General features: G+C 58.5%; 3 protein-coding genes across 12 annotated transcripts in view; all 3 read left to right on the plus strand.

Moving 5' to 3' along the window:
- Positions 1 to 23,722, plus strand: part of PMEPA1 (prostate transmembrane protein, androgen induced 1) — a 50,676-nt gene that overhangs the window by 22,559 nt on the left and 4,395 nt on the right. The window contains exons 1-2 of one of the 4 annotated variants that reach the window (XM_032350243.1): positions 21,010 to 21,115; positions 21,687 to 21,841. In XM_032350243.1, the coding sequence (XP_032206134.1) occupies positions 21,031 to 21,115; positions 21,687 to 21,841 (240 nt within the window). In that variant the 5' untranslated portion in view covers positions 21,010 to 21,030. Of the gene's footprint in view, positions 1 to 21,009; positions 21,116 to 21,686; positions 21,842 to 23,722 lie in introns of those variants that run through there. The other 3 variants (XM_032350244.1, XM_032350240.1, XM_032350241.1) reach the window with 3 other exon arrangements.
- Positions 21,853 to 23,557, plus strand: LOC116594754. Its single transcript, XM_032350239.1, has 3 exons — positions 21,853 to 22,257; positions 22,330 to 23,090; positions 23,152 to 23,557. Exons 1-2 carry the CDS (start codon positions 21,893 to 21,895, stop codon positions 23,063 to 23,065), a joined length of 1,101 nt encoding a protein of 366 aa, XP_032206130.1. The 5' UTR covers positions 21,853 to 21,892; the 3' UTR covers positions 23,066 to 23,090; positions 23,152 to 23,557.
- The window catches only part of ZBP1 (Z-DNA binding protein 1), a 37,093-nt gene continuing 36,947 nt past the window's right edge, over positions 23,577 to 23,722 (plus strand). For 6 of the 7 annotated variants that reach the window (XR_004287396.1, XM_032350234.1, XM_032350235.1 and 3 more), the window contains exon 1: positions 23,677 to 23,684. The gene's annotated coding sequence lies outside the window, so the exon portion shown is untranslated. Of the gene's footprint in view, positions 23,685 to 23,722 lie in introns of all 7 variants that reach the window. The other variant, XM_032350238.1, reaches the window with a different exon arrangement.

A 23,722-nucleotide genomic window follows, 5' to 3' on the forward strand; every position in this document is an offset into this window, starting at 1 on the left:
ACCATGCATGTTCATTTAACCCTTTTGCCACCACCCCTTTGAAGTGAACAGAGCCGCAGAGAAAACGCCCACACGGGGTGTCGGGGACGTGGAGCGCGACGGATCTGCCGGCCACGTAGGGCCCTGGAGCAGCCTGGAGCGGGGCCCGATCAGAGAGGATCCGTTTTCCGCCTCTCAGCGCAGCCGGCCCCACGACGTCCCCCCACCCGGCCCCCGCCCCCGCCCCCGGCAGACCCCAAACCAGACCGATAACTTAGCATTTTCATTTAAGTCCATCTGACAAATCGTTTTAGACGGAGAAGGCAGCACTGCATCTTTAACTGGCCACTTTGTCAGCGCGTCTCTGGGCGCTGTAAAAAGTCCTTTGTTATCTGTGTCTAGACAGCGCGCCAGCGGGGTATTTGGTCTGCGTGAGGGAGAGAGATCTGACAAGGTTGAATTCATTTACCGGCTTATTTAAAGCAGAATTTCAAAACACTTGCTCATAAACTGTTTTCGACCCAGACGGCCCCAGCCTCCCCCTAGCCCACACTGGCTCTTCTTGTTTTATATCATTTTTTCGCCTGTTTGGGCAGTTCGCGCGGGTTGCAGCCGGTGCCCCGGCGAGGAGGAGACGCGGGGTGACCGGCGGCTTGCGGCTTTTTTTTTTTTCCGTCTTTAATTGTCCTTTTTAGGACTGTCTAGACGCCCTGCAGATGGACGTTCGCAGGGACGTGGCTTTTCCTTCTGGTTGTGGGACACGGAGTGGGAAGGTCGCAGCCGCCACCCCCTCCAACCATTTGACCGCCGGCCCCTTCCCCAGACCGTCCCCAAACTGTTCTCGGGGGTGACTCCTCCCTCCCTGAAATGAAGCCACTTTGCCTCCCGGCAGCGTCTTTGCGTTTATAACACATTTTCTGGACTGTGCTAATTTTATACCGTCACCAGCGGAAAGAGAGAAAGTGGCATTCCAACCGTCCTCCCCTGGGCGGGTGGGCAGAAGCCCCCTGCACCCCTTCCCACAACTTTCTCCACTTCTTCCCACTTCTGCATCCCCCCCCTTTTGTTGGTGACATGCATAGACAAAACAGCAGAGGTTGGCTTTCGAAGGATGGAAGTATCAGGGTATCTTGAGTGGGTCCGAGGTTATAGTTACACCAAACAGATGCATTAATTCACTTCGTTGCCATAGCGACTGGATGATCATTGTGGGGTGAGAAGGGGGCAGGCGGTGGGGCCCAGGGCCTGCCACCATCACCCCCTCTCCCCCCGCAGCCACCCATTGCTGTCCCTACAGGAACTGAACCTGCAAATGGCATTGACCTGGCCGCCACCAGGAAAGTGGGCCACTCTGGCTTTCTCCTGTCTCTGTAATATGGGGGGGGCGCTTCTCCACTCCTTCCCCTGGAGGCGGCCACCAAGCCCGTGGATGTAGGAAATCGAGTTGAATTACGGCCCTGTTGTGCTAGGGCCACTGGGAGGGGGCAGACATCAGGGCTGCCTTCTGAAGCGGGGGCTGCAGGTTGGAGAGGCAGAGAGACGGTGTGCCCCCCGCCACCCGGCCAGCAGACACCCCCCCTCCCCCAGCTCCCTGAAAACTATTGTCGCTGCTGTTGACCCGGCCTCAGAGCCATAAATTTCCAGCCTCCACCCAGCAGTCATCAATCTGCCTCAGGGTTTTACATGGTAGGGGCACAGAAGGTGAGGGAGAGGGTTGGGGGCGGGCAGCGGACCAGATGTCTCCTGGGATCCTGAAGCTGCATCTCATTTCTGCCAGACCAAGCAAATCCAGGGTATCAATCTGCTTCCTTGGGGGTCGGTGGGGAGGGATTGGGAGTTTCATCTGCAGGAGAGGGGACATGGAGAAAATACATCTCAGCGCGCTGGGCTTCTTGGCCCGATACTTTTCTTTCTTTCTTCCACCCCCCCCACCACCACCAAAACAGACCGAACCCACAGGTCAGAGCAGTGTCTTAGGCTGCTATTCCCACCGTGCCTGCATGGGTCTGTTACTATTACAGGCTTTGTTTGGGTCGCTAAACGAGCTGTGGGCTCTTCATCATCTTGGCCTGAAAACCTGTAATTCTCTTCCCCTTGGAAGGCAGAGGTCGGGCGGCTGAGCAAGTCATACTTTGAGTTCTGCTGTCACTTCCACTCCCCCAGTACCATAATGTCCATCTTCATGGAGAAACATCCAAAATGAAGAAAAGGGGGCCTTTCTTGAGGAGAGAGAGACAGCAAAACATCATCACCAAGTTGGGCATACGTGCGGGGACACAGTCACGGCCCGACTCTTTCCACGAGGTGCCCCTGCGAGAAAGGGCCTTAGGAAGAATGGGCTCTTCGGGATTGGAATTGGGTCTGTCTTGCAGTAATTAAAGGAAAATGATTCTGTTAATCCAGTCACCAAGCCCCTGTGGCCTGGAGAGATGAGGGGGTCCGTGTTGGTACTCCCCTCCAGAACCTGTCCTTTCTCTGCACATTAGGAGTGCACTCTTGGCTTGCATTTTTGTTTTGTTTTGTTTTTAAATCATTGACCTTGTCTCCTGGTCTTTTTTAAAGACCAGCGGAAGACCCCCTTCCCCTGAATCAGAGCAGCTTTGGCGTGTGCAGGGAGCCTTGACCCTGGCCAGGCCCCCCAAAGCACGTGCCTGGCCCGGGTGCCCCAAGAGCCCGCCGCTTGGGGAATGAGATTTCAAAGTCTCCTTTTCAGAGCGCAAATCTGGGAGGCCTTATTCTTCCCTTCTCTGAAGAGCTGGAGAGGCCAGGGTTTCAAGGCGGCCTGGGTGTGCTGCCTTCTATAGGAGGCGAATTGCTGCTCATTTGTCAGGCAAAACAGATGTGGCGGGGAGACAACATCTATTTTCATAATTCGAAACAAATCTGGTGAGCCGCCTTCCTTTTCAGTGGGGCCCGCTCATGCAGAAAGCCCCACTCCCGGCAGCATTTAGCAGAAATATTTATAGCTCGTTGGTTGAACTTGCTTTCCTCCGGGATGAGCTCGTTTCTGTCGGCGGCTGGGACCAGGACTGGGGACTCTCTGTAGGTAGTAGGTGCCCTTGCAGGAATTCAGGCATTTGGTTTTTGGTTTTGTTTTCACTTTAGAAAGGGGGGAGTAGGGGGGGGTCCCAGCCAGTCAGAGCTCATCAGTGGGTCCTCTCGTCTTCCAAGCCTGGGGGCTGTTGGCTGAGGGGCTCTGTTTCCTGTCATTGGTGGGGGGGGGGCAGATGGTGGCTGGGCTTGGAGAGACATCCCCCGTCCTTCAAGCAAGCTGCTGGCTCCTCCCACACTCGGGAAGACCCAGGACCTGGGTTCCCAGTCGGTAGGGGCTTGTGCTTCAGTTTGCAAGGGAATTTTGGGGTCATCCCCCCATTTTATGGATGAGAACACTGAGGCTCAGAGAGCAGCAGCGTGCCTGAAGCCATGCAGTGACTTGATAGCAGAGGGGGTCCCCCGCCTTGGAGACAAGGTCCAGAAATGACTCGGACTGCCAGATCCTGCTCGAACCTTCATCCCCGAGCAGAGCTGTTGTAACCTCTGACTAAATGCAGCTGTGTAAATGTGAATGTGCAGGTTACACTGGGATAGAGGGCAGGCCCGGGTGTGGGGGAGAAACCATTACCTGCTCACCCATTAGCTAGTGGAGCTCCTTGGTGACTGGAGAGGCTGGGGGCAAGTGAGATGCTTGCCCTCGAGGAGCTCAGACTCCAGTGGGGTGAGGACGGATGTGGTTTCAGATGCTGGAAGTGCCAGGGAGGAGGAGAAACGGGGTCCCATCAGCGTGCCTGGGGGTCAGTGGTTCTGGAGGCTCTCAGCGGCTGACACATACCCAGGATTTGAGGGGTGGGATGCAGACCGTGGGAAGCCCTGGGGTGGAGGGTCTCGGAGAGGGGAGCTGAGAGGGGCACCTCCTGGCGGGCTGCAGATCCTGGGGGAGGTGCTGCACAGACTTAGTCCCCTGATCTATAAGACAACGGTTGATCCAACTGTGGAAGTTTCTGGGACAGCTGTAAATGATACAGTTACGCAAGATGCGTCCGTCGGGGAACTGGGTGCAGGGTGTTTGGAGATCTTCCTGTTCAATTGCTTATAACTTACGTAAATCTACAGTTATCTAGAAGAAAATTCCTTGAAAAGAAAGTGAGCTCTGGGAGGGCCTTTTTGCTTCTCGCTGCTGGGGCCACTCTTGTCGTCGCCACTCCAGACAGGCAAACCTCCGATCACTTCTCTCTCCTTGTCACCTGCAGTTCGTACGAGTGGGGTCTGGGGGCTCTGTTGCCCTGGCAAGAAGGAGGCCCAGGTGGGGGGTCGGGGTCCCTAGGGGTCTGGGGCAGGCCGCTGGTCTGGAGGGCGTGGGGGACCCCGGTGGCAGCGGAAACCTCTGGAAGTTACAGTTTCTCATGACCCCTGTGGGGGTTTCTCAGCACCCCGAGATGGATGGCACACCCTGGGAGGTTGGCAGTGAATGCACCTCCTCTGTGCCCTGCTGGCACCTGGGCGGATAGGTCTGACCCATGGCAGCCCACGTCGTGGGCCCGTCTGCAGTAGAGCCTGGGGTGGACAGGGGAACGGGGCTCCCCGGCGCGGGGCTGGCTGGAAGCCTTTTAGCCAGAGGACTGGCGGTGAAGGTAGCCCCGCCGAGTTCCGCAGCCGGTCGGAAGGTTGCCATCAGGGGCTCACTGGTGCCACCGCAGCTCTCCCGGAGACTGAAGGCACTTGGTCCCCAGGAGGGCCCCGAGCTGACAGCCTCCCGTGTACGTGGGTGAACGGGCTCCCGGATAGTGACTGCCCTTGGCACCAGACGCAGCAGCTGGGGTGTCACAAAGCCCGGTTTTTCTACAGGTGGACCGTCCCATCTCAGAAACCCTCCCCCGCTTTCTCATGGATCGGAACCCCACAGATGGCTGGTTTTCTTCTCCTTTCTGCGGGGGTGGGGCGGAGCTGTACACAAGGTGTGCGTGGGCATGGGGCCTGCTGTTCTCGCTCACCCGCACTCTTCCATAAGCATCCATGAGGCGCCTACTGTGTGCCGGGTGCTTCTGCCGAGACCGGGCATATTTTGGCAGCTCCGGCCCGCAGAAAGGTACAGTTAGTGCCTTTCCCCAGATTCTGTGCTTTCAAATCCAGTTTTTAGGCTGGGTGGTTTTATTCGTCTTCAGAGCAGTCGCGTGGGATGGAAGTTTTTGCCACTGTCTCTAGACGGGGTTCAAATTTGGACTCTCTTGGCACCTGATGTTGCTTCTCAAGCGGGTCCGGGGCACTGGGTGCTGGCTGCCCTCCTTAGTCTCAGCACTGTTGACACTTGGGGGGATCATTCTGTCCCGTGGGGTGTCCCGGGCACTCTGGGTGTTTGGCAGCATCCCAGGCCCCGGACCCCCAAGATGCAGGTAGCACGCCCTCCCCATTGGGACATCCCCGGATGCCTCAGGGCCTGCCCTTGAAGTCGCTGAGTGAGGGTGGGCAGGCCTCTTCGTCTGTCAGATCCAGATGATGACAGGACACCCCACCATGGCTGGTTGGGGACCTTGGGTGATAGAACTCATCTAAAGCTCTTCATGGAGCCCAGCAAAGCCGTGGCAGCTGAAACTGCCCGCTGGTGTGTCTGATGGGCAGAAGTCCCTCTGTGTGCTCATCGGACCAGGTTCTTGGGGCGTCAGGGGGGCTCCACACTGCCTGCTAGTACCCCCTTGTGAAGACAGGCAAGGCCCTGGCACCCACTCTCTGGGGGGAAGCCGCCTGCTGACAGTGCTCGGGTACAGCGGAGCACCAGGCCCACGCCCAGGGGACCAGGAGGCTGCCCCCTGCTCCTGGCTTCACCAGGGTTGCTTTTCCTCTTCTCTGATTTTTCCTCTTTTCATGCAACCCGCAGTGGGACTTGGGGCCGATGCCTCCCGCAGAGATCGCTCCGGGGGTTTCTACACTACTGGTGTGCCTGGTGTCCCCCCTCTTCCTCCCTCTTGCACTTACTCAGTTAAATATTAGGCTCCAGTGGTTTGCTTTGGCATCCCGGACTTCAGCTACGAGTTGGCTAGAACAAGGGGCCTGTCTGCTAAAGGAGGGAAAGCCTGACAGAGATTGGTCGGTCCGAAGCAGGGCGCTTCTAAGAAATACGGAATCTTGCAGCCGGGGACCCACCCCCGAAGGACTGATTCAGTCTGGTGGATGTGGGGGCTGCAGGGCTCAGGGGCTCACGCTTGCGGAGCTCCCACGACAGCTCTGATGCGTGGCCTTGTTCAGAACATCACATTGGACTGTAGTATCTGAATCATTTGCACACTCGTTTTCTGCCTTGCCCGTGAACATGACACACAGTCCTACCTCAGGGCATTTGCACTGGTCATTCATTCAGCCAGGTGTGTTCTTCCTCCAGCCCTCCCTGCCGTCAGGTCTCAGGTCACCCCGACACGCCATCCAGGGGACCGTCCTTCCCAGGCACTCTGCTCACCCCCCCTCGCGCGCCCTGCCTAATGCTGGGAGCGGTTGGTGCTTACTTGCATGTTTGCTCACCCATCCTTGGGCCCTGTAGGCGGCGTGAGCCCTATGAGACCAGACGTGTGCTTCTGGCCAGCTGGCACAGGGCTGATGCGGCCCTAGATGTGGAGGGACAGGCCCCAGCATTCCTGGCAGGCCCACTCCAGCTCAGTCCGGGTTTCCTGAGAAGACAGGTGAGCGGGCGAGCGGCCTTTCAGAAGACACTCAGGTGTCTTGGGAGATGCCTGTATAGCTGGAAGGTCCCTGCAGGTCCTGATGCCTCCGTGCCGGAAGGGGTCCCTGGCAGCCGTCACTGTCGCTGGTCATACACTGACACTTGACCTGGGGATGCGGTGACCCACCGAGACGTTGTATTGGGGATATTTGGTTATATTGGGGCTGCCATCATATTTTACTTTGGGAGAACCCAAGCTGCGCTCCTTCCCCTTGGCCAAGAAGCTGGAGGATCTTTGCCCTTTGCTAGGGGGAAGCCACTAGCAGCCGGTGCTTAGAGGTTATTTAAATTCTTTTTTCTTCGTTTCTAAATTTTAAATGGCATGTTTAGAATTTAATCTTCAAACCTGGGAGCCAGACCTGCAAGTTGAGAGATGACAGCCGAGAGATGGTTTCGTTTGGCTGGCTGCAGCCGCCAGATGGCAGATGCTGTGAGCGGGAGACGGAGGGAGGCCGGGAGAGGGGAGGCGGCTTCTGTTTCGGCTCTTACCCCCCCCCCACCCCCCCACTCCCAGCGCAGCAAAGCCCCCTCCTAGTGCCAGGCCTGGGCCACGCCCTGGGGAATCCCTTGGGACTTCTGGCCTTGCCCTCCGCCAGGGCAATGCTAGAGCCCCAAAGGACAGGGTCCACCCCCACCTTTTACTTTTCCCTTTTTAAGAAAACTTTTTGTCTTGATACAATTGTGGATTTGCAGCATTTGCAAGAAATAATCCGGAGAGCGCTCGTGAACGTGGCACGCGGCTTCCCCCGGTGGTAACGGTGTGCGGAGCTGAGGTACAGTATTGCAGCCCGCAGAGCTGCATTCGGTACACCCCGTCGACCTCACTGCCCCGTCCCCAGCTGACGTGCGCTCATCGGAGCGAGTGTGTGTGCGTCGGGTGTGTTTAGCTCTGTGCTGTCTCATCACACGTGTAGGTTCCGGTGAGCCTGCCGCAGTCCAGATGCGAAACCGCCCCATCACCAGGACCCCTCCTTCCTCCCTCTGTGGCCACCCCCACCTCCCACCCGTTCCGTCCCTAACCCGTGGTGGCACCCTGTCATCTCTTCGTCTCTGTAATGTGATTCTGAAACATTACATAAAGGGAACCGTGTAGCGTGCGGCGTTTCTTGGCTCGGCTGGTTCTCCGAAGATCCTCCGGGTTGTCTCATGGATCCACAGTTCGCCCCTTTCTCGGCCAGTGGCGTCCTTTGAGCTGGAGATGCCGCGGTGAGGGGAGGGCGTCACCTGTTGAAGAGCAGCTGGGTGGGTCGCACTTTGGGGCTGTTACAAGGGCGATTGCTGTGAACACTCATGCATGGGTCTTCGAGCGAGCGGAAGCGAGCAGAAGTCTTCCTTTCTTGGGATCCAAGCCCAGGAGTATGCAGCTGCGTCGTAGGTAGTTGCATGTGTAGGTGTGAAAGACCCTACTTTCCGTCCACACCCGCGCACCCTCTGGCCTCTGCGGAGAGATGAGGCTTCCGCAGGAGGACCTCGGACGTCAACGCCTTCCTGCTGCAGGTGGTCACTGTGGACCGTGCCCTGGGCCAGGCAGGGTGGTCGCCACTGGGGAGACTACAAGACGAGCATCAGCAAGGCCTCCTTGGGGAGCTCGCTTGCTGGTGAGTTGGGAGTCAGTGATCAGCAGGCAGGCACGTTCCTAAAGGAGGCAGTCGTTCATAGTAGCCAGCACTCACACGGCATTTCTACATGCCACGGGCTTTCTGGGTACCTTACGATCCTTGAACAGGCCAGTGTGGTGAGGCTGTCGTTCACCGCATGATGCAGGTGAAGAAGCAGAGGCAGACAGAGCTAGAACGAGACAGAACTAGGAAAATCCAGGCCCTGTCGGTACACTGCATCGCCTCTTGTGGCCGACACAGGCCATCAGGGGATGCAGAGGTCAGAGGTGTTATGTATTTGGAATGGGGCATTCGGGAGGCCTCCTTGACATGGTAACATGGAAGACCATGCGAAGATTCCAGGACAAAACTGCGCATGCAAAGGCCCTGGGGTGGGAACAGGAAAGAGGCCAGTGTGGCTAGAGTATGGCGAATGAGGGAAGGCGGTGGGAGGTACAGAAAGGAAGTTGAGCCTCCGTAGGGTTCTAATCTGAGCGTGAGTCAGTACTTCGATCGATATTTTTAAAAATTGCTCTGGCTGCTGTATGCAGAATAGACTGGAGGAGGGGAGTCCGTGTGCCATGGAGGAAGTGGGGAAACGGGGAGGACACGTAGGTGAAGTGAACCCTTTGGTCTTGAGGGAGGACCCCTGGGTGTCCTGCAGCTGTGCCCTGAGAGGACAGAACCCCTGCCAGCCACCCACCTTGGGTGTTTGTAGCCAGACCTTGGGCTGCCGTGTAGGTCTGTCTCCCGGTGGATTTTTCTTGTTCTCTTCCCCTGTCTCCACACTAGCTGTCATCATACAAATTGAATTTACGTGCTCAGCATCAGCCACTCCAGATCATTTAATAAATGAGCACTGACATCTTCGTAGCCCTCATGCCTTGCCCAGTCCGGCGAGTGGCCTGCGTTTTAATCTAATGGGGGCCACCGTTTATTATGCTCTTGCTGGGTACCGGCTAGTGTTGGTAAAACTTCTATACCTCTGCTAGCTCTGTTAGTCTGCACAAGCCTGGCCAAGTTATGCATTGTCCATCTTTCTGATGGGGGAAACTAAGGCACGTGGGCCAAGTGACCACTTAAGGGCACCCACACAGGGTGTGGCAACGTCCGGATTTGAATCCAGAGCTGGACCACTCGGCCCCCACCGTGTTGCCACGTCCCTGTCTCGGAGGGCAGAAAAGGCACCTCGGGGAGCTCCTTGGTCCTACTTCGGTCTTCCCAGCTGTTGGGATCTTCCTGCTTCTGGAAGGTGCTGTTTCAAAAGGAAATGATACGGAAGGTGGGAACAGCCTCACCTGTGGGGTGGGGACGGGAAGAGGCGGCTGGTGTCGGGGAGGCTTGTAACTGCCCCAGGGAATGTGTTTTGACTGTTGCCTGAAAAAGAAAGAGGAAGAACTCCTCCCGAGTCACAGGGAGAGTTCTGGCAGATTTAGACCCCAGACTGTCTCCCTCCCTCTCTCACGTGTGCACGCGCGTGCGCGCACACATACACACACACACACACACGGGAAACACAGACACGCGGGACAAGCACAGAGGTGATCACAGATGGGAGACCGGTCCATGGATAATCTCAGCCACCCAGTCTCCCAGACCCTCAGAGAGAAGCAGGAGTTGACATTTGCTCTCCCACCTGCTTGGGGCGGGCTGGGGGGTGGGGTGGCCCTGCATGGGTGACGTCACTCTCCCCACGTGAGCTCCTCCCAGGCTCAGGCCCTGTCCAGCCGTGTGGTCCATGCAGCAGACCACGGTCAGCGTGTCCAGCCTTATTTCCTAGAACCTCCCCGCAGGGCCCCGTGAAGTTGTTTGAGTGAGCCAGGCGTGTGGTTCTGCCCCTGCCAGCCTCAGCTCCCTTGTCCTTAGCTTACGGGGACACGGCTCCAGGGCCGTCCTGGAGAGCTGCGGGAGGCGGCGGTGAGGCCCCAGAGACCGGGATACGGGGCAGGTGACACAGCAGGTGCGCACTGCGCTGCCGTCCCCTCCCGGATAGAAGGCAGTAGGAGACTTCCGCTTCATCATCCGTTTATCCCACATAGAAGTCCAGCCAGGTTTTCCGGGAGCACGGATTCGAATTGGTCTGCCTCGGAAAGGACAAGGCAAGATAGGATTTCAGGAGCCTCCTGCCTGGGAGCAGCTCGGCTCCAGGTGGGCCTGGCACGTGGTGGGGGCGCAGGACGTACGCACCACTTGAGAGAATGAATGGGAAAAGCCCCTGGTGTCCTGCATAGAGGTCAAGGCCCTGCTGCTGGCTGTCCTGTCCTGAAGGGGTGCCTGAGGGACGATGTGTTCCTCGGTCTGTCCCCAGCCCCCACCGCCGGACAGGTGCCGTCCTTAGCTGGTAGCAGAATTCGCAGAATTCGCCTCACTTAGCTCTTCTACCTGGTGTCCTCTAGTCAGCCGGACTTGTTCTGACAAAATAACCACCGTCTGGGGGCTTGAACAGAAGTGTATTTTCTTTCTGTCCTGGAGGCAAGAAATCCAAGTTCAAGTTGCCAGCAAGTTCAGTTTCAGGGGGGAGCTTTTTTGCTGGCTGGTGGGCGGCCGCCTCCTGTGTGTCTTCGCACGGCCTCGTCCATGTGTGCTGTACAGGGAGGAAAAAGGAGCTCTCTGGTGCCCCTTCTTACGAGGACACTGATCCTGTAAACTCAGGCCTCTTCCCCATGACTTCCTGTAACCTTCCTTCCTTAGAGACCATCTCCAAATACAGCCACACTGGGAGTTAAGGCGTGGACCTAGGAATTGGGGGGAGACGGGATGGGGCACAGATAACCCAGTCCATAGCCCGAGGCCTCCTTCTGGTCCAAACAAAGAATTTGGGAAGCTGCTGGACACTGTGGGCTCTGCGGACTCTTGTGTTGGGAGCGGTCTCCATGGCAGGGTTTACCGGGAGCCATTTTTCCAGGGAATTCAGTTCCCAGGTTAGCTCCAGGAGGGAGCTTCCAGATGGCAGTGAGGGCCGAAGGTAGAGGAAAGAGAAAGGTGCTTGATGCATCCGGGTCTACACCTGGAGCCCCTGCCCGGCTCTGGAGGTCAGGCTCCTGGGTGCTCGGGTCCTAGATTCTTCGCTGCCTGAGAACCGTGGTGGCCCTGATGCCATCAGTCGGGGACATATGGTCCCAGGACAGTGGCCTGGACTTGGCAGCACAGTAGTAGGATGGGGAAGTTGTTCTGGGGCAGCCAGGGCTGGGCTTGACCGTGGCCATTGGGCTACCTCCCTGCCCTTGCCCTGGGTGAGACCCAGAATAGCTGGGCCCCTCTAGTCTTGCAAGGAGGGAGCCGTTGACAAGTGGCCACAGACCAGTCGCAGTGTGGCCCCAGGTCCCGAGAGGTCCTTTTTGTCAGAGAGGCTTGGAAAGGGCACCTGAGCTTCCTTCCCCTCCCCTGGGGCTGCCATCCCAGCTCCCGTCGGGAAACACCGGGCTCTTGAAAATCGGTAATTGAGAGAAACATCTGCTGGCTTTCAAGGAGCACACTGTGTCCCCCCGAGGGGCCAGGGCGAGCGGGAGTGGCGCTGTGAGCCGCACGCGGAAACACACAGACGAGCACGCGCGTGCCTGAGTTGTTTTTGTGTGTTAGGATTCTAAGAATTAAAATGATCAACGTTGGCCATAAACACGCAAACGTATAGAAGCACAAAGAAAAGAGCTCGGCTTCCCTCTTTCAGAAGTAGTCGTGTTAAATGATTTGATGATCATTCTCATTTTTTATGTGAAAGTGGGTCCGTATTATATTTGCTGCTCCTGTTTTAGGATTTCTCCTTAAGAAACTGCAAACATCCTTCCAGCATCAAACTTAGATCGGTGGTTTTCGACCCATTTTCTGCCCCTGCCCCCACCTCCCAGGAGACGTTGGGTGATGTCTGGAGGCATTTTTAGTTGCCACAACTTAGGGGTGATGGTGTTACTTGCCTCCAGTGGGTAGAGGGTGCTGCTAACACCCCCTTAGGCCCAGGACGACCCCCATAGCAAACAGTGTCCAGCTCAAGATGTCAGTCATGCCAAGGTTGAGAAACACGATGGTAGATTTATGTGTATTTTGAATGGCCCCGTTTGGTCCCGTAATGTGATGTCCCAGGGTTTGTTTGGTCTCTGATTGCTTTTTTAAAAGAAAAAAAAAAAGTCCTACAGAGGTATCCTCCTACATACTTGCTCTCCGGCCTTCTGTGCCTGTTCCTGTTGGATGCAGTCCTGGAAGTTGAACTTGCTGGGTTGCAGGGTAGCATGCGTCCTCCAAGAGGACTGTGGCCACCAGCACTACCGCCGGCAGACAGACTCACTCACCCGTGCGACCCACTCCCCACTTGCTCCCTGTTCTCTTCAATTAACAGAACGCGTTTGATTTATTCTAAATAACTTTCCGTGGCACTCCAGCATGTCCAACGGCAGAAACCGCTCTCTCACCATGAAGTCACTCCATTCTGCCAATAACTCTCGAACGGTGATTGATATTTTGCTGACAGTGGGTGTTTAAAGATGTTCGATGTCAGTGACAATAGAAAAAAAATCTCATTAGTTCTCTCCATTTGGATAATAGCGAAGAAAGATAAAAGGCACGGCTTTGTCTTTACTGAGTGAAGGAGCCGGGGGTCAGGAGGCTTTGCTGTCCCTGGGGTTTTCACGCGTGCTCTTAGCCCTGGGCCCCCCCCATTGGGCAGCTGCAGCTTGTCTGAGGCCACCCCCAGAGGGTGACCTTGGGGCAAGGGGCACTTTACCCCCTGGCCTGAGTGATCCTTCTGCAACTAGGACAGGATCCCATACCAGTTAAGAGGAGACCTCCCCCCAGCAGGATATGTGGCTGGATTCGTGGCCACTTTTGGCATGTGTATTGCCGAGGACAAGGGAGGTGGACCAGGCTCACACCTTTCCCTGGTCCTGGAGGCCACTTCAGCCTTCCATCACCTGGCTGACTCTCCCTCTTCCTCCCTGGTCACATGCACATCTGCACACAACACTTCCCTGCTGGGCATGTGCCCCTGCTCCCCACCCCCACCCCACTGCCGGGCTCCAGAGCACACCACTGTCTCCCACTGATTCTCACTTGTCTGGCTGTCCTCTGGCCAAGTGTGTCTCAGGATGGGCATCCAGGACTCTGCCTTTGACTCCCTCTCGCCCCCTCTGTGGGTCCTCCGCAGGGCAACCATGCCTGGCCATCTTGTTCTGCAGGTGTCCTGCTGGTCCCCGGTCTGGGCAGACATAGCTGTCGCCCACAGACATACATATGTGTCCTAAGTTTCACTTTTATTTTAAAATATATATGTTTGCTCTCTTTCAAACAAAAACAGACTCATCCTGTCTAGTGGCTTCTCTTTCATCTGGCCGTCTTTGGTGCCAGTGTCCACAGATCTGGGGCTGTGGCTTCCTGGTGTTGTGTTGGCCCCTTGGGAGGACATGTAAGTGGTTCTTGGTGATTTTTGCCCTTCTGTGCAAACCTGCAGTGGCTGTCTGGACACTCACCTGTGCCCACGAGAACAAATGTGATCATTTATTCAGCATATTTCTTGTGTACCGTATCATGGGAAGGTTCTAGGTGCTCGGGACAGGGGGTAAGCTGTCGTCTTGGGTGAGAGAGACCTAGTAGGGAGAGGCTGAGAGGAAGTGGTTAGATCACAAATAGCATGGCAGAGTAATGTTCTGATGAAAAGGAAAGCAGGCACAGGGCATAGGGTCCTGGGTCTTAGGGCTTCGGCAGAGTCCTGTTCCAGACAGGGTGCCCGGGGATGCTCCCAGAGGAAGGGACATAGCAACAGAGGCTGGAAGGTAAGGAAGGGAGCAAGTGTGTGCATGGGGAAAGTGATCTTTCCCAGGTAACTGTAAGGGCACATGCAAAGGCCCTGAGGCGGGGCCGTGCTTGCTGGTTTTATTGACCGTGGGGTTAGAGCACTGTGAGCATGAGGGAGAGTCCCAGGAAAAATGGATGTGGAGGAGAGGGCTCAGCGTTGATACACCAGGTCGAGCGTTCACGCTTGAAAGTTCTGAGAGCTTGTCGGTTTCCCTCTACATCCGTGCTCCCATTTCTGCCGTCCATGAGCTATAGCGCTAGCCGGGGCGACCCACGTTGGTGAGCCTTCGCCAGCCACGGTGGAATCAGACAGCCCCAGCCCGGGGTGCGCGAGGAGTGGGGGCAGGCGTTCCCCAGGGCCCGCAGGCCTTGGTTCGACGGGTTCCCTCCTGGAATCGTTGGCTCCAGGTTAGCGGATGGAAATCTTGCCACGGCCGTGGGAAGAAGAGCCGAGGTGGTCCCTGTGTTTTTCTCCCAGATGAGGACATTGAGTGATTTGCCTGGAGTCACGGTAAATGGCAAGACTGGGATTCGAACCCAGGAGTCATTGGGTCAGACACGCTCGTAACCAGTCTTCCGGGATTTTATCATGACCGGGCATGCAGGGAGCCCCAGCCCGTTTGCCCTCACTAGCCAGCGTGTGACTTTCCTTGAGGCCACCAGACAGCACCAGACAGCATCACAAGGCTACGCGTTGGGCTAACGGGTGCCAGACGCCCGACTGCACGCTTGGCGCAGAGGAAGCACTTAGGAAGCGGTTCGGTCTGTTTTTAAAAATGAGAATACTGCCCTAGATTTGCTGCCCACCTCTCAAACCTCAAAAGAAAGATTCATTCCCCCCCCCCCCCAATAAACGGTCTTACCCTAAGAAACAAATGTGCCATTGGGGGGTGTTTGAAATGGCACCAGGAGTGATCAGAAAGTTATTCCTTGGACGTCTGGTTCAATTTTATTTGACATTCTAGGTGGGGAGGGAGCTGGGTCCTTATTCAAATGCAGGGGGGGTCGTTGGGGGAGGGGGGCAGTAATGATGTGGCTGGAACCCCAGGCAGGCCAGGGCTCTGCTGAATGACAATGAAGCCCGCCCCAGTGGGTCTCATCCAGGCAGGTCTAACAAGATTAGATTTTCATAAATTTCAGACAGTGCCAATTCCTAATTCCTTGGTGTGCGGCCGCGAGGCCAGACAGGGCCGCCTGCACCAGCTGCTTGTTAACCAGGAAGCAAACTGGGTTCCCTCCACTGGGAGCAGACATGAGGGGGGTGGGGAGGGGGTGGCAGGGGGTCGTCTAGTCTGGAAACCTCCTGTGGGCTGGCGGGAGCCAGGTGGGCTGAGGTCCAGCTCCCAACTGCTACTCCGATGATTAATCAATCGAAAACTTGGTGACAGTCACACTCGCTTACTGGTACCTGTGCGGGGGGCGGGGGGTGGGGAAGGGGTGGGGAGCGTGTTCTCCTGCAGTGCTGTGTGTACAAATAGCACGTTTTCGTCCAGTTCTGCACCCCATCTGCCAGGAAGTGTCCTGGGCTCCTGGGCTTTGTCCCGGTCAAGGCTCTGTCCACCGAGAACACAGGGCCATAAACTTGGTTGCAAAAGAATTCATCTTTACCTTAAGTAACCGGGTTAGGAGCACAGGCTCCAAACCACAGAGGCCTCGGCGGCCCCTGCCACGTGGTCACCGGTGGAAACCACGGATGTCCTATCAACTGAAATCTACCAGGTCCTGCTTAATGCCGTACTGTCCCCGCGTCACAAAAATAATTCCGTATGCTCTCGCCGTATCGCCAGTCTGGTGGAGAGTTTGATAACTGTTTTAAATATAATTGGCTTCCTTCTTAAGCCACAGTTTTATTTAATTTTAATTGGATTTTAATTTAAAGGCCATATTCTGAGAGAGCATCCTGGCTTCCCCGGTGGCCGGCGCTCCAGCTCAGGGAAAAGGAGAACCGGGCGCGGCGAGGATTCCGGGCCCTTCTCCCACTCGGTTTCGGCAGGGCAGGTGCTGCAGCCCCGGGGGGCTGTTGTGGGAATTGAGAGAGGAAGTCCCATTCCTGGCTGGCACTTGGCGATCCTATAGCAGCGGAAGAGATGGGAGCTGTTAGGGTCTGTGCTCGGTGCCATGAGAAGTGCCCGGAGCTCCCCTGAGTGCCTGGCGTGACCTTCCTGACTGTTCTGTGATTTTCCTCCACTTTAGGGAGGGAAAGGGGGGTGGGTGAGGTGGGTACCACCTGCCGCAGGTACTGATCGCGTGGACCGCTTGGTGGGTGATGCTGTGAGCTGTCCCGCCCCTGCCTGGCAACCGGATCCATTCCACATGAGCCCTTTGCCGGATCCGGGGTGTTGCTGAGCTGAAGGTCGGGCTCGGCACCGCGGGGTGTGGGGCCGCTGGCTGAACGGAGCCGTGAAGGCACGGCCTGGGAGTGCGGTCCTGGGGCTGTGGGTTGTGTGGCCATCTCCTGTGTCTGCCTCCTTCTCGTGGTCCGTAGAGCAGGTGTGGAGGGTGAGTGTGTTTGTATCTGCTTCACAGAAGGATGGTGAGGCTTCACCAAGGCGATGCCCGTGGGCGCATCGAGGGGGCACTGGTTGCACGCCGCCTCCGTCCGGGGTCAGGCGGGCTGGAAGAGGACCTGAGATGATATGTGGACATCTCAAAGTGACTGCGTCTGTCTCTGGAGGAGAAGACAAAAGGGAGGGTCGGGCTGCTCGGAGGAGGCAGACGAGCCTGTTAATTTGAAATTATTCACCAGGAAAGAAGACGCTAAATTAAATTAGAGTGACCTTACTTTGCATGCAGAAGATGGGCTTGGCCCCCCCCGAGAGCCTGCCGTGTCTATCACCCACCCCAAGGGGGAGATTAGGAAGAAAAATGGCAGAGCCGCTCTCCATGCCCTCCCCATAGCAAGCAGGCCTGATGCCCAGAACACGATGAGGGAAATGTGTTTCTTTCCCGACGGCTCCTGTTGGCGGCCAGGCCCTTGGAGCGGGAGCAGGGCAGGTGCTCCTGAGCCCCTCGTGGCCTAGTGTCTGGCTGTCCCCTGGGGTGACCATATTGGACTGACCTCGCTTCCAACCCCCACCCTGCGGCAGAGGCCAGTCGGGCGCACCTGGCCGGGCAGTCGGCTGGGCAAACCTCAGCATCTCTAGCGCATCGGCCTGTTTGAGGGGTGTCAGCGGTTGTGACGTGGCGACAGGGGAGCCCGCTGTGTCCTGTCCTTTCGGAGCTCTTAAGCTGACTGCATCTCCCCAACGGCGGGTCGTCCCTGGGGCTCTCGGAGGTCCGCATGTCCAGGATCACTCGGGGAGCTGGTAGGTGCTCGGGGTGTGCGGAGGGGAAACTGAGGAATGCTTTGGAAGAGCTGCAGGAATTTAGTAGAATGAGACGGCCACGGAGGCTCGGGGTTGAAGGCCCATCTCGGCTCTCCTAGGTCTGGGCATCCTTCTGCCCTGCGTCTCCATCTACTCGTCCATGTGGGGAGGCGGGTCCATGCGGCCGTCTTCACCATTGGGATCATAGTAAGGTTCCAGGGACTGTGCTGAGGTGGGGCTCTTGACCAGCCCGTTCGCCCCCTCTTGCTCCGTCCTCCTCTGTCTGTGACCTGGCTTTGGGCGTGACTTCTGCGGTTACAAGAGACACTGGAAAGCCAGGGAGGGGGGCGGGCAGTGGGAGGAGCCACCCCTCTGAGCTCGGCGCTGGGCCTCTGGTCTGTGTGCAGGTAGAGGGGACGTCTGTCAGACTGAAGGAGCTGAGGCGGCATCAGCGTGGCCCCCTGTCTGCCCTTAGCAGCCGAGTCCCTCGGGCTCCTGAGTGGCTGGAAATCCCCAGGCCACTGCCCTGCAGGCTTCAGCCTGTCTAGGGCTTTCAAACTCTTCTAAAAAAGAAAAGAAAACAAAACAAAACTCCTGAATGTGTTGCCAGTTAACGGCCAGGGAGCTTCATAGACGGTTCCTGGTTCTGGAGAGATGGGGGGGTGTGGCCGCACGCAGCCGGCCTGCCTGCGGCACCGACCTGTTCCGTGCCTGGGGTTTCCACGAGTCGCGCCTGCCTAGGGAGAGGAGGCGGAGGCTTGGTTCGGGGTGCCCGCCTGGACGGGGGACAGGTGCAGGAGCCTGAGCTGCCCAGTGGGGCCCAGCAGACAGCACAAGCCGGTAGAAAGGAGGCAGCCGCCACCCGCAGCTCTGTTCCTTGGCGGGGGGATGATGGCGGGGTGGGGGGCACACATGGCCCGCAGTGGGCCTCCTCTCCAACAGGTGCTTTCCTGGCGCCTTTGCTAGAGAAGCGGGTTCTGTCCCCCCAAAGGTGGTGTCTCCTGGAAGAAGCCCCCTGAGGGGAGGTGCACGGAGGTGGTGTCAGCAGGACCAGATGCCCTCACCCCACGGCCAGGGCCAACACAGCCAGCCCAGAGGTGTGCCCCGCCTTACGGGTTGTGTGAACCAGCTGCTGGCTGGGGGCCTCCTCTGGACCCTTCCGCCCCCCTACCCACCCATGCCGCTGGGCCTGGGGGTGGGCTGGGCCTGGAAGATCCGGCCCAGCCCCGCTTAGCGCTCTCTGTGTGGGCTTATAGGTTTGGGCTTCCCTTGTTTTGCTGTCCAGGGATGATAGGAGCCCCCCATTAATCACAGTCACGGAGGGAGTGCTGAGTGCCAAGCATCTCATCTACACACAGCCACCCGGGGCCCGTAGCCTCCTTTGACCTGGGGAAGCTGGGATGGGCCGGGTGGTGAGGTCCAGGCTGACGCCCGGTGGGCCCAGGACGCTTGATGCAGCTGGGGCAGGGCTTAGGGGCCCTCAGGGTCCCCCTCCTCTTCCGGGCCTACACCCAGGCCTTCGGCTTCCAGAATATAGCCTAGAAATCAGTCATGGCTTCTCTTTTTCTGAGTTTTCCTGCCCTTCAGCCTTGTGGGTTTCCGGGGGTTTGTGGCCCAGGGTCCGGCGTCGTCACATTCGTGTTTTTAGGAGTGTTGTGCTCCTTTCTGGGGGTGATTCTCTCCCAGGAATGTGTTCTCCTGCCCTTTTGGCCTGGGCTGGTGGGGTCAGGAGAGCTGTGGAGGGCTTGTCCACCCCCACGGGCATGCCCGGGCCTCACCCGCTGCCCCTTTGCCATCCGGCTGCCTCAGCTGTCTCTCCATGGGAAGGGCCGGGGCCTGGGGTTAGGACAAAGACAGCCGGCCGCACATCTCCCTTGTCCAGGCTGGTGCGGACAGGTCCTTGGAGACAGCAGGGGGAGGGGGCAGAGGGGAACCCACCACCCTGATCCTGGCTGGGGTGAAGAGTACATGGGGCTGAGGGAGGGGCCTCGTCGGCCCCTCTGAGGAGGGAGGGCGTGGGGGTTGCACAAAGCAGGCCTGTGTGTCCCCTGAATGGACAGCTTTATCCAGGGCCCTAACAGACAGGGCCCTGCCCAAGGGAGCCAGACCAGACTGCCCAGGCGCCGGACCAGCCTGTCTGGGGAGGCAGGGGGTGTGGCCGCTGTTGCTGGGTCCGAGGGCCTGCCCGCCCTCCTGCAGGAAAGTGAGGGTGTCCCTCCAGTGGTTCCATCCCGGCCTGCCCGATCTGCTCCCGGGCAGGGCCTCAGCCTTCTCAGCTCCCAGGATCTGTCTCCCCAGAGTCCCTGGCCAGGTCGCCCTCCCTCCGGGGCTCTCCAGGGCAAGAGGGGACGAGGTCCCACCTGGGAACCAGAGACAAGGCCCAGCCAGGCTCCAGGTTGAATTCCTGGGCGCACAGAGGTCGTCCAGTGGACGGTTGCGTGGGAGGAGCCAGCAGCTTAGGACCCTTGGGCTGAGAGTCTGTCACTGGACCTCTGGACCTTGCTGTCCTTGCCTATGAGATAGGCTGATGGAAATGTCCCAGACGCACACGCAGCCCTGGACAGGGCTTCTCAACGCCGCAGCGTGGACCCGTTCTTTGTCATGAGGTACCCTGGGCACTGCAGGAGGTCCTGGCCACCAGATGCCCGGAGCGCCCGGTGTGACAGTCGCCAGTGTGCCCAGAAATTGCCACGTGTCCCCTGGTGGGCAGACTCACGCAGCTCGATGATAGCAGGGGTGTGAGCAGTGGAAAGGCAAACACCGGTGCAGCTGGGCCAACCCAGGATGTGGCTTGAGAAGGTGTGGTGCCCTGGGGACCTTCGTGGGAGGAAGGGGGCGGCCAGGGCTTTGGCAAGGATGTTGGGGTGGGGGCTTCTGTGTGGAGAAGCTTCCACTGTTTTGAGAACAGTAACGTTCCCACATAGGACGCATTGCTTCTCCGGCCGGAAGCCGCAGGGAAACTGAAGCAGGAGGGTCTGGCCCTCGCAGGGCTGGAGTTTGGGTAGGTCCAGCAGAGCGGCCAGAGCCCTTGACACAGCCGTACCTCATGCTGCCTGTTGCTTTGCGCTCCTGCACCCGCCACTAGCCCGACTCCCCCACCCCCTGCTGCCTGCCCCCCCCCCCCGCTCCCCCTCCCCACCCGCCCCCGCTCCCCCTCCCCCACCCGCCTCAACCCCCCAGCTGCAGTTCGTCTGTCTTGGAGGAGGAAGAGCTGAGTCAGTGGCCCTGAGCTTGAACCTATGCCCTGGGGAGCCCTCAGCTAATTGCTTGTTAGCAGCGGGTGTGGGGGGATTGTGCCCCGGTGGGCAGCCGTGGCCTGGGGGAGGCTGGCGGGGCTTGGTCGCGGCACTGCTGGCTGCTGCCCTGTGTGTCGTGTCACCACCCAGATCCCAGATCCGCGGCGGGACCGGGTGATTGGCGTCGCGCCCGCTGCTGGGGGGCTCTGCTGGCACCGACCGCGGCCAGCTGCTGAGCCGCCTCGACATGGACCCGCACGAGTCAGCAGAAACCGCCCCGGCTCTGGCAGGATCAAAATAACCTTCTTCCTTTTCCAGCACTTGAGGGTTTTTCCGCCTTCGAGGGGAAAAACAAAACAACACCAAAAAAAAAAAAAAAAAAAGGGAAAGAAAGAAAAGAGAAAAAGAATGGAGAATGGCAGCATATGCAGCCCCAGGACGTAGTTTTTCTGAAGCGTCTCTCTGGAGAGCTGGGGGACTGGGGGCGTCTGCACACGGTCCTGTCCTGTTGTGAGTGTGGGGTGTGTGTGATAAATGTGTATGTGTGTGGGTGTGTGTGGGGTGTGTGAGAGTGGGTTATCTGTTTATATGTATTTTGGGGAAGGTGTGTGAGTGCTGGGGTATGTGTGTGTGTGTGAGTGTTGGGGTGTGCATGTGTTGGGGTGTGTGTATGTGATTTGGTGTGTATGTTTGAAGCTGTGTGTGAGATAGTGTTCAGGTGTGTGAGTGTTGGGGTGTGTGTGTGTGTATGTTGGGGAGTGTGTTGGTGTGTGTTTGTGGTTCAGTGTCCATGTGTGTTGGGGTGTGCTTGTGTCCGTTTGTGAGTGTGAGGGGGTGTGTGTGTGTGTGTGTGTCCATGTGTGGGTGTTAGGCGGGTGTTGGGGTGTGTATGTGATTCGATGTGTGTGTGTCCATGTGTGAGTGGTGGGGTGTGCGTGTGTCCGTGTGGGTGTTAGGAGTGTTGGGGTGTGCGTGTGTCCGTGTGCGTGTTGGGGGGATGAGTGAACGCTCTGAAGGGCTGGGCCCTGCCCGGTGGCCGCGTCGGGGTCCCCCGAGGCTCACGTGTCCCCCCGTCTTGCAGCAGAGCTGGAGTTCGTGGAGATCACCATCATCGTGGTGGTGGTGATGGTGATGGTCGTGGTGATCACATGCTTGCTGAGCCACTACAAGCTGTCCGCGCGCTCCTTCATCGGCCGCCACAGCCAGGGCCGGAGAAGAGAAGATGCCCTCTCGTCGGTAAGTGCCCAGCCCCTCCCGTCCGCACCCTGAGCTCCCAGGGCCAGCGGGATGCCCCTCAGGGCAGTGCCCCGGGATCCTGGGTCCCGGGTCGGGGTGCTCGCGGGAACAGGAGAACGGCCGTCGGCGGCTGCAGGGGAAGCTGCTGGGCAGATGATGGACGAGGCCGTTCGGGGTCCGGGCGCTGTGGGACGTCAGCCCACAGCCCTGCAGCCTCGGCCCTTCCCTTCCACACCCTGCAGGCATCTGGGCGGGGGGCTCACGGTGTTTCAGTGCAACCTTCCCTTCCTTCCTAGCCCCACTGGGCCTGGCCGTGTGCCCTCGGACCAGTCCCCAGTCCGTGAAGTGGGGCATCCGTTGCCATTCACTGTGAAAGAGACGCACGACTCTGTCCCTCGCTGGGGGACTCGGGGCTTAGCACGACTCTGTCCCTCGCTGGGGGACTCGGGGCTTAGCACGACTCTGTCCCTCGCTGGGGGACTCGGGGCAGCACGGAGTCAGCGACCGGGCACTGCTGGCCACGGCAGGCACTTCCCTTCACTCAGTCACTTGGCCGTCCGTCCAGCACCTGCTCGTCCATTCGTGTATCACCGGACAGATGCTTACAGAGCAGAGGGCCTAGAAGTCTCGCAGACGCTGGCAGGAAAGGCTGTGACCAAGCCACCTAGGGCCGGATCCAGACAGACAGAAGCAGACAATATCGAGGGTTCTGAAGGGAACCGAAGTGACTGTCCCCAAGAATGCCAGAGCGCGTGTTTGGCCAGGATGAGCCCCTCAGGCCGAGCTCCGAAGGAGGAAGTGATGGTGGTTGGGTGCAGGCAGGGGAGGACAGGCGCTGTGCTGGAAAGGGGACCTTTCAACGTAATCCTGCATTTTGACGTGTTACCAGAATTTCGAGCTTCATTGGGCATTCTGGAAGTCCCAGAGTTATCACCTCGAGAGCACAAAGTAGAGGCCCGGCCAGGTGGGAACTTGGCTTTATGCCGCTGGGAGTCCTGGGGCCCCTCACACCCTGTGCCCTTGGGGCTGACCTGTGCCCCACCTCCCCCCATCATTCAGCAGGTGGACCGGTGCAGGTGCAGAGTTGACCCCCAAGGGCTTTCTGCCCCCATACGGGCGATGCGTAATTTCCCCAGCTGGCAGCAGTGGGCTGTCGGAAGGACAGGCTGGGATTTGCAGGGAGAAGAAGGTGGCACATGGGGGGCCCTGGGGCTGTGGGCCTGACCCCATCTCCCAGCCTGTGGGGACAGCAACAGAGCAGGGAGGTGGCACTGGGCGTGGCTTCCAGAGTCTGGAGAACACCTGGGCTGGGTGGCGGGGCTCAGAGTCTGGGCCTGAGCCGGGACCTCAGCAGGCTCGGGCGTCTCTGCCTGCAGCAGGCTGCGGCTGTGGTGCATCAGGCCCGGAGCTTCTGCTTGTCCCCCTCTCCCCGATGGGGACATGGAGGGCACTTGGTGCCGCTTCTCTGAAGGAATCTGTCACTCCCAAGGCCAGGGCTCACCTGTGTTTGTTGGCAGTGGCTGTTGCCCGAGTGACGGCACCACCTGCTGTTCCCGCACGCACCCGGGGCCTCCCGGCTCCCAGCAGCCCGGAAACCCCACCCTGTGGCGGGGAGACCGGGGCCCAGACAGGTGGGCGCGTCTGCCCGAAGCCCGGCAGCTTGTGAGCAGCAGTGTGCACAGCCTGGGCCGCTCCGTTCTGCCTCAGATGCTAGCGCAAGGGTGATATTGGGAGCCAATAAGATCTCGCTGGGTGGCTCACACCCAGGGTGGGCCTCCTGCGCCCCTCCCGGAGCCTCAGCCCATCAGACGGGTGGACTTAGACTTTCTGCGGCCTCCCCCAGGTGTGTGGTCACAGGGAGGACAATGCTCACCCGGAGGG

The sequence above is a fragment of the Mustela erminea genome, chromosome 7 (assembly GCF_009829155.1).
Source record: "Mustela erminea isolate mMusErm1 chromosome 7, mMusErm1.Pri, whole genome shotgun sequence".
In the NCBI taxonomy this organism is placed as follows: Eukaryota; Metazoa; Chordata; class Mammalia; order Carnivora; family Mustelidae; genus Mustela; species Mustela erminea.

Excerpts from the sequence above, each read along its gene's own strand:
- LOC116594754 (XM_032350239.1), top strand. The coding sequence starts at position 21,893 with ATGCCCCTCAGGGCAGTGCCCCGGGATCCTGGGTCCCGGGTCGGGGTG. Across the intron at positions 22,258-22,329 it reads CGCTGGGGGACTCGGGGCTT|AGCACGGAGTCAGCGACCGG; the intron begins AGCACGACTCTG and ends GGGACTCGGGGC.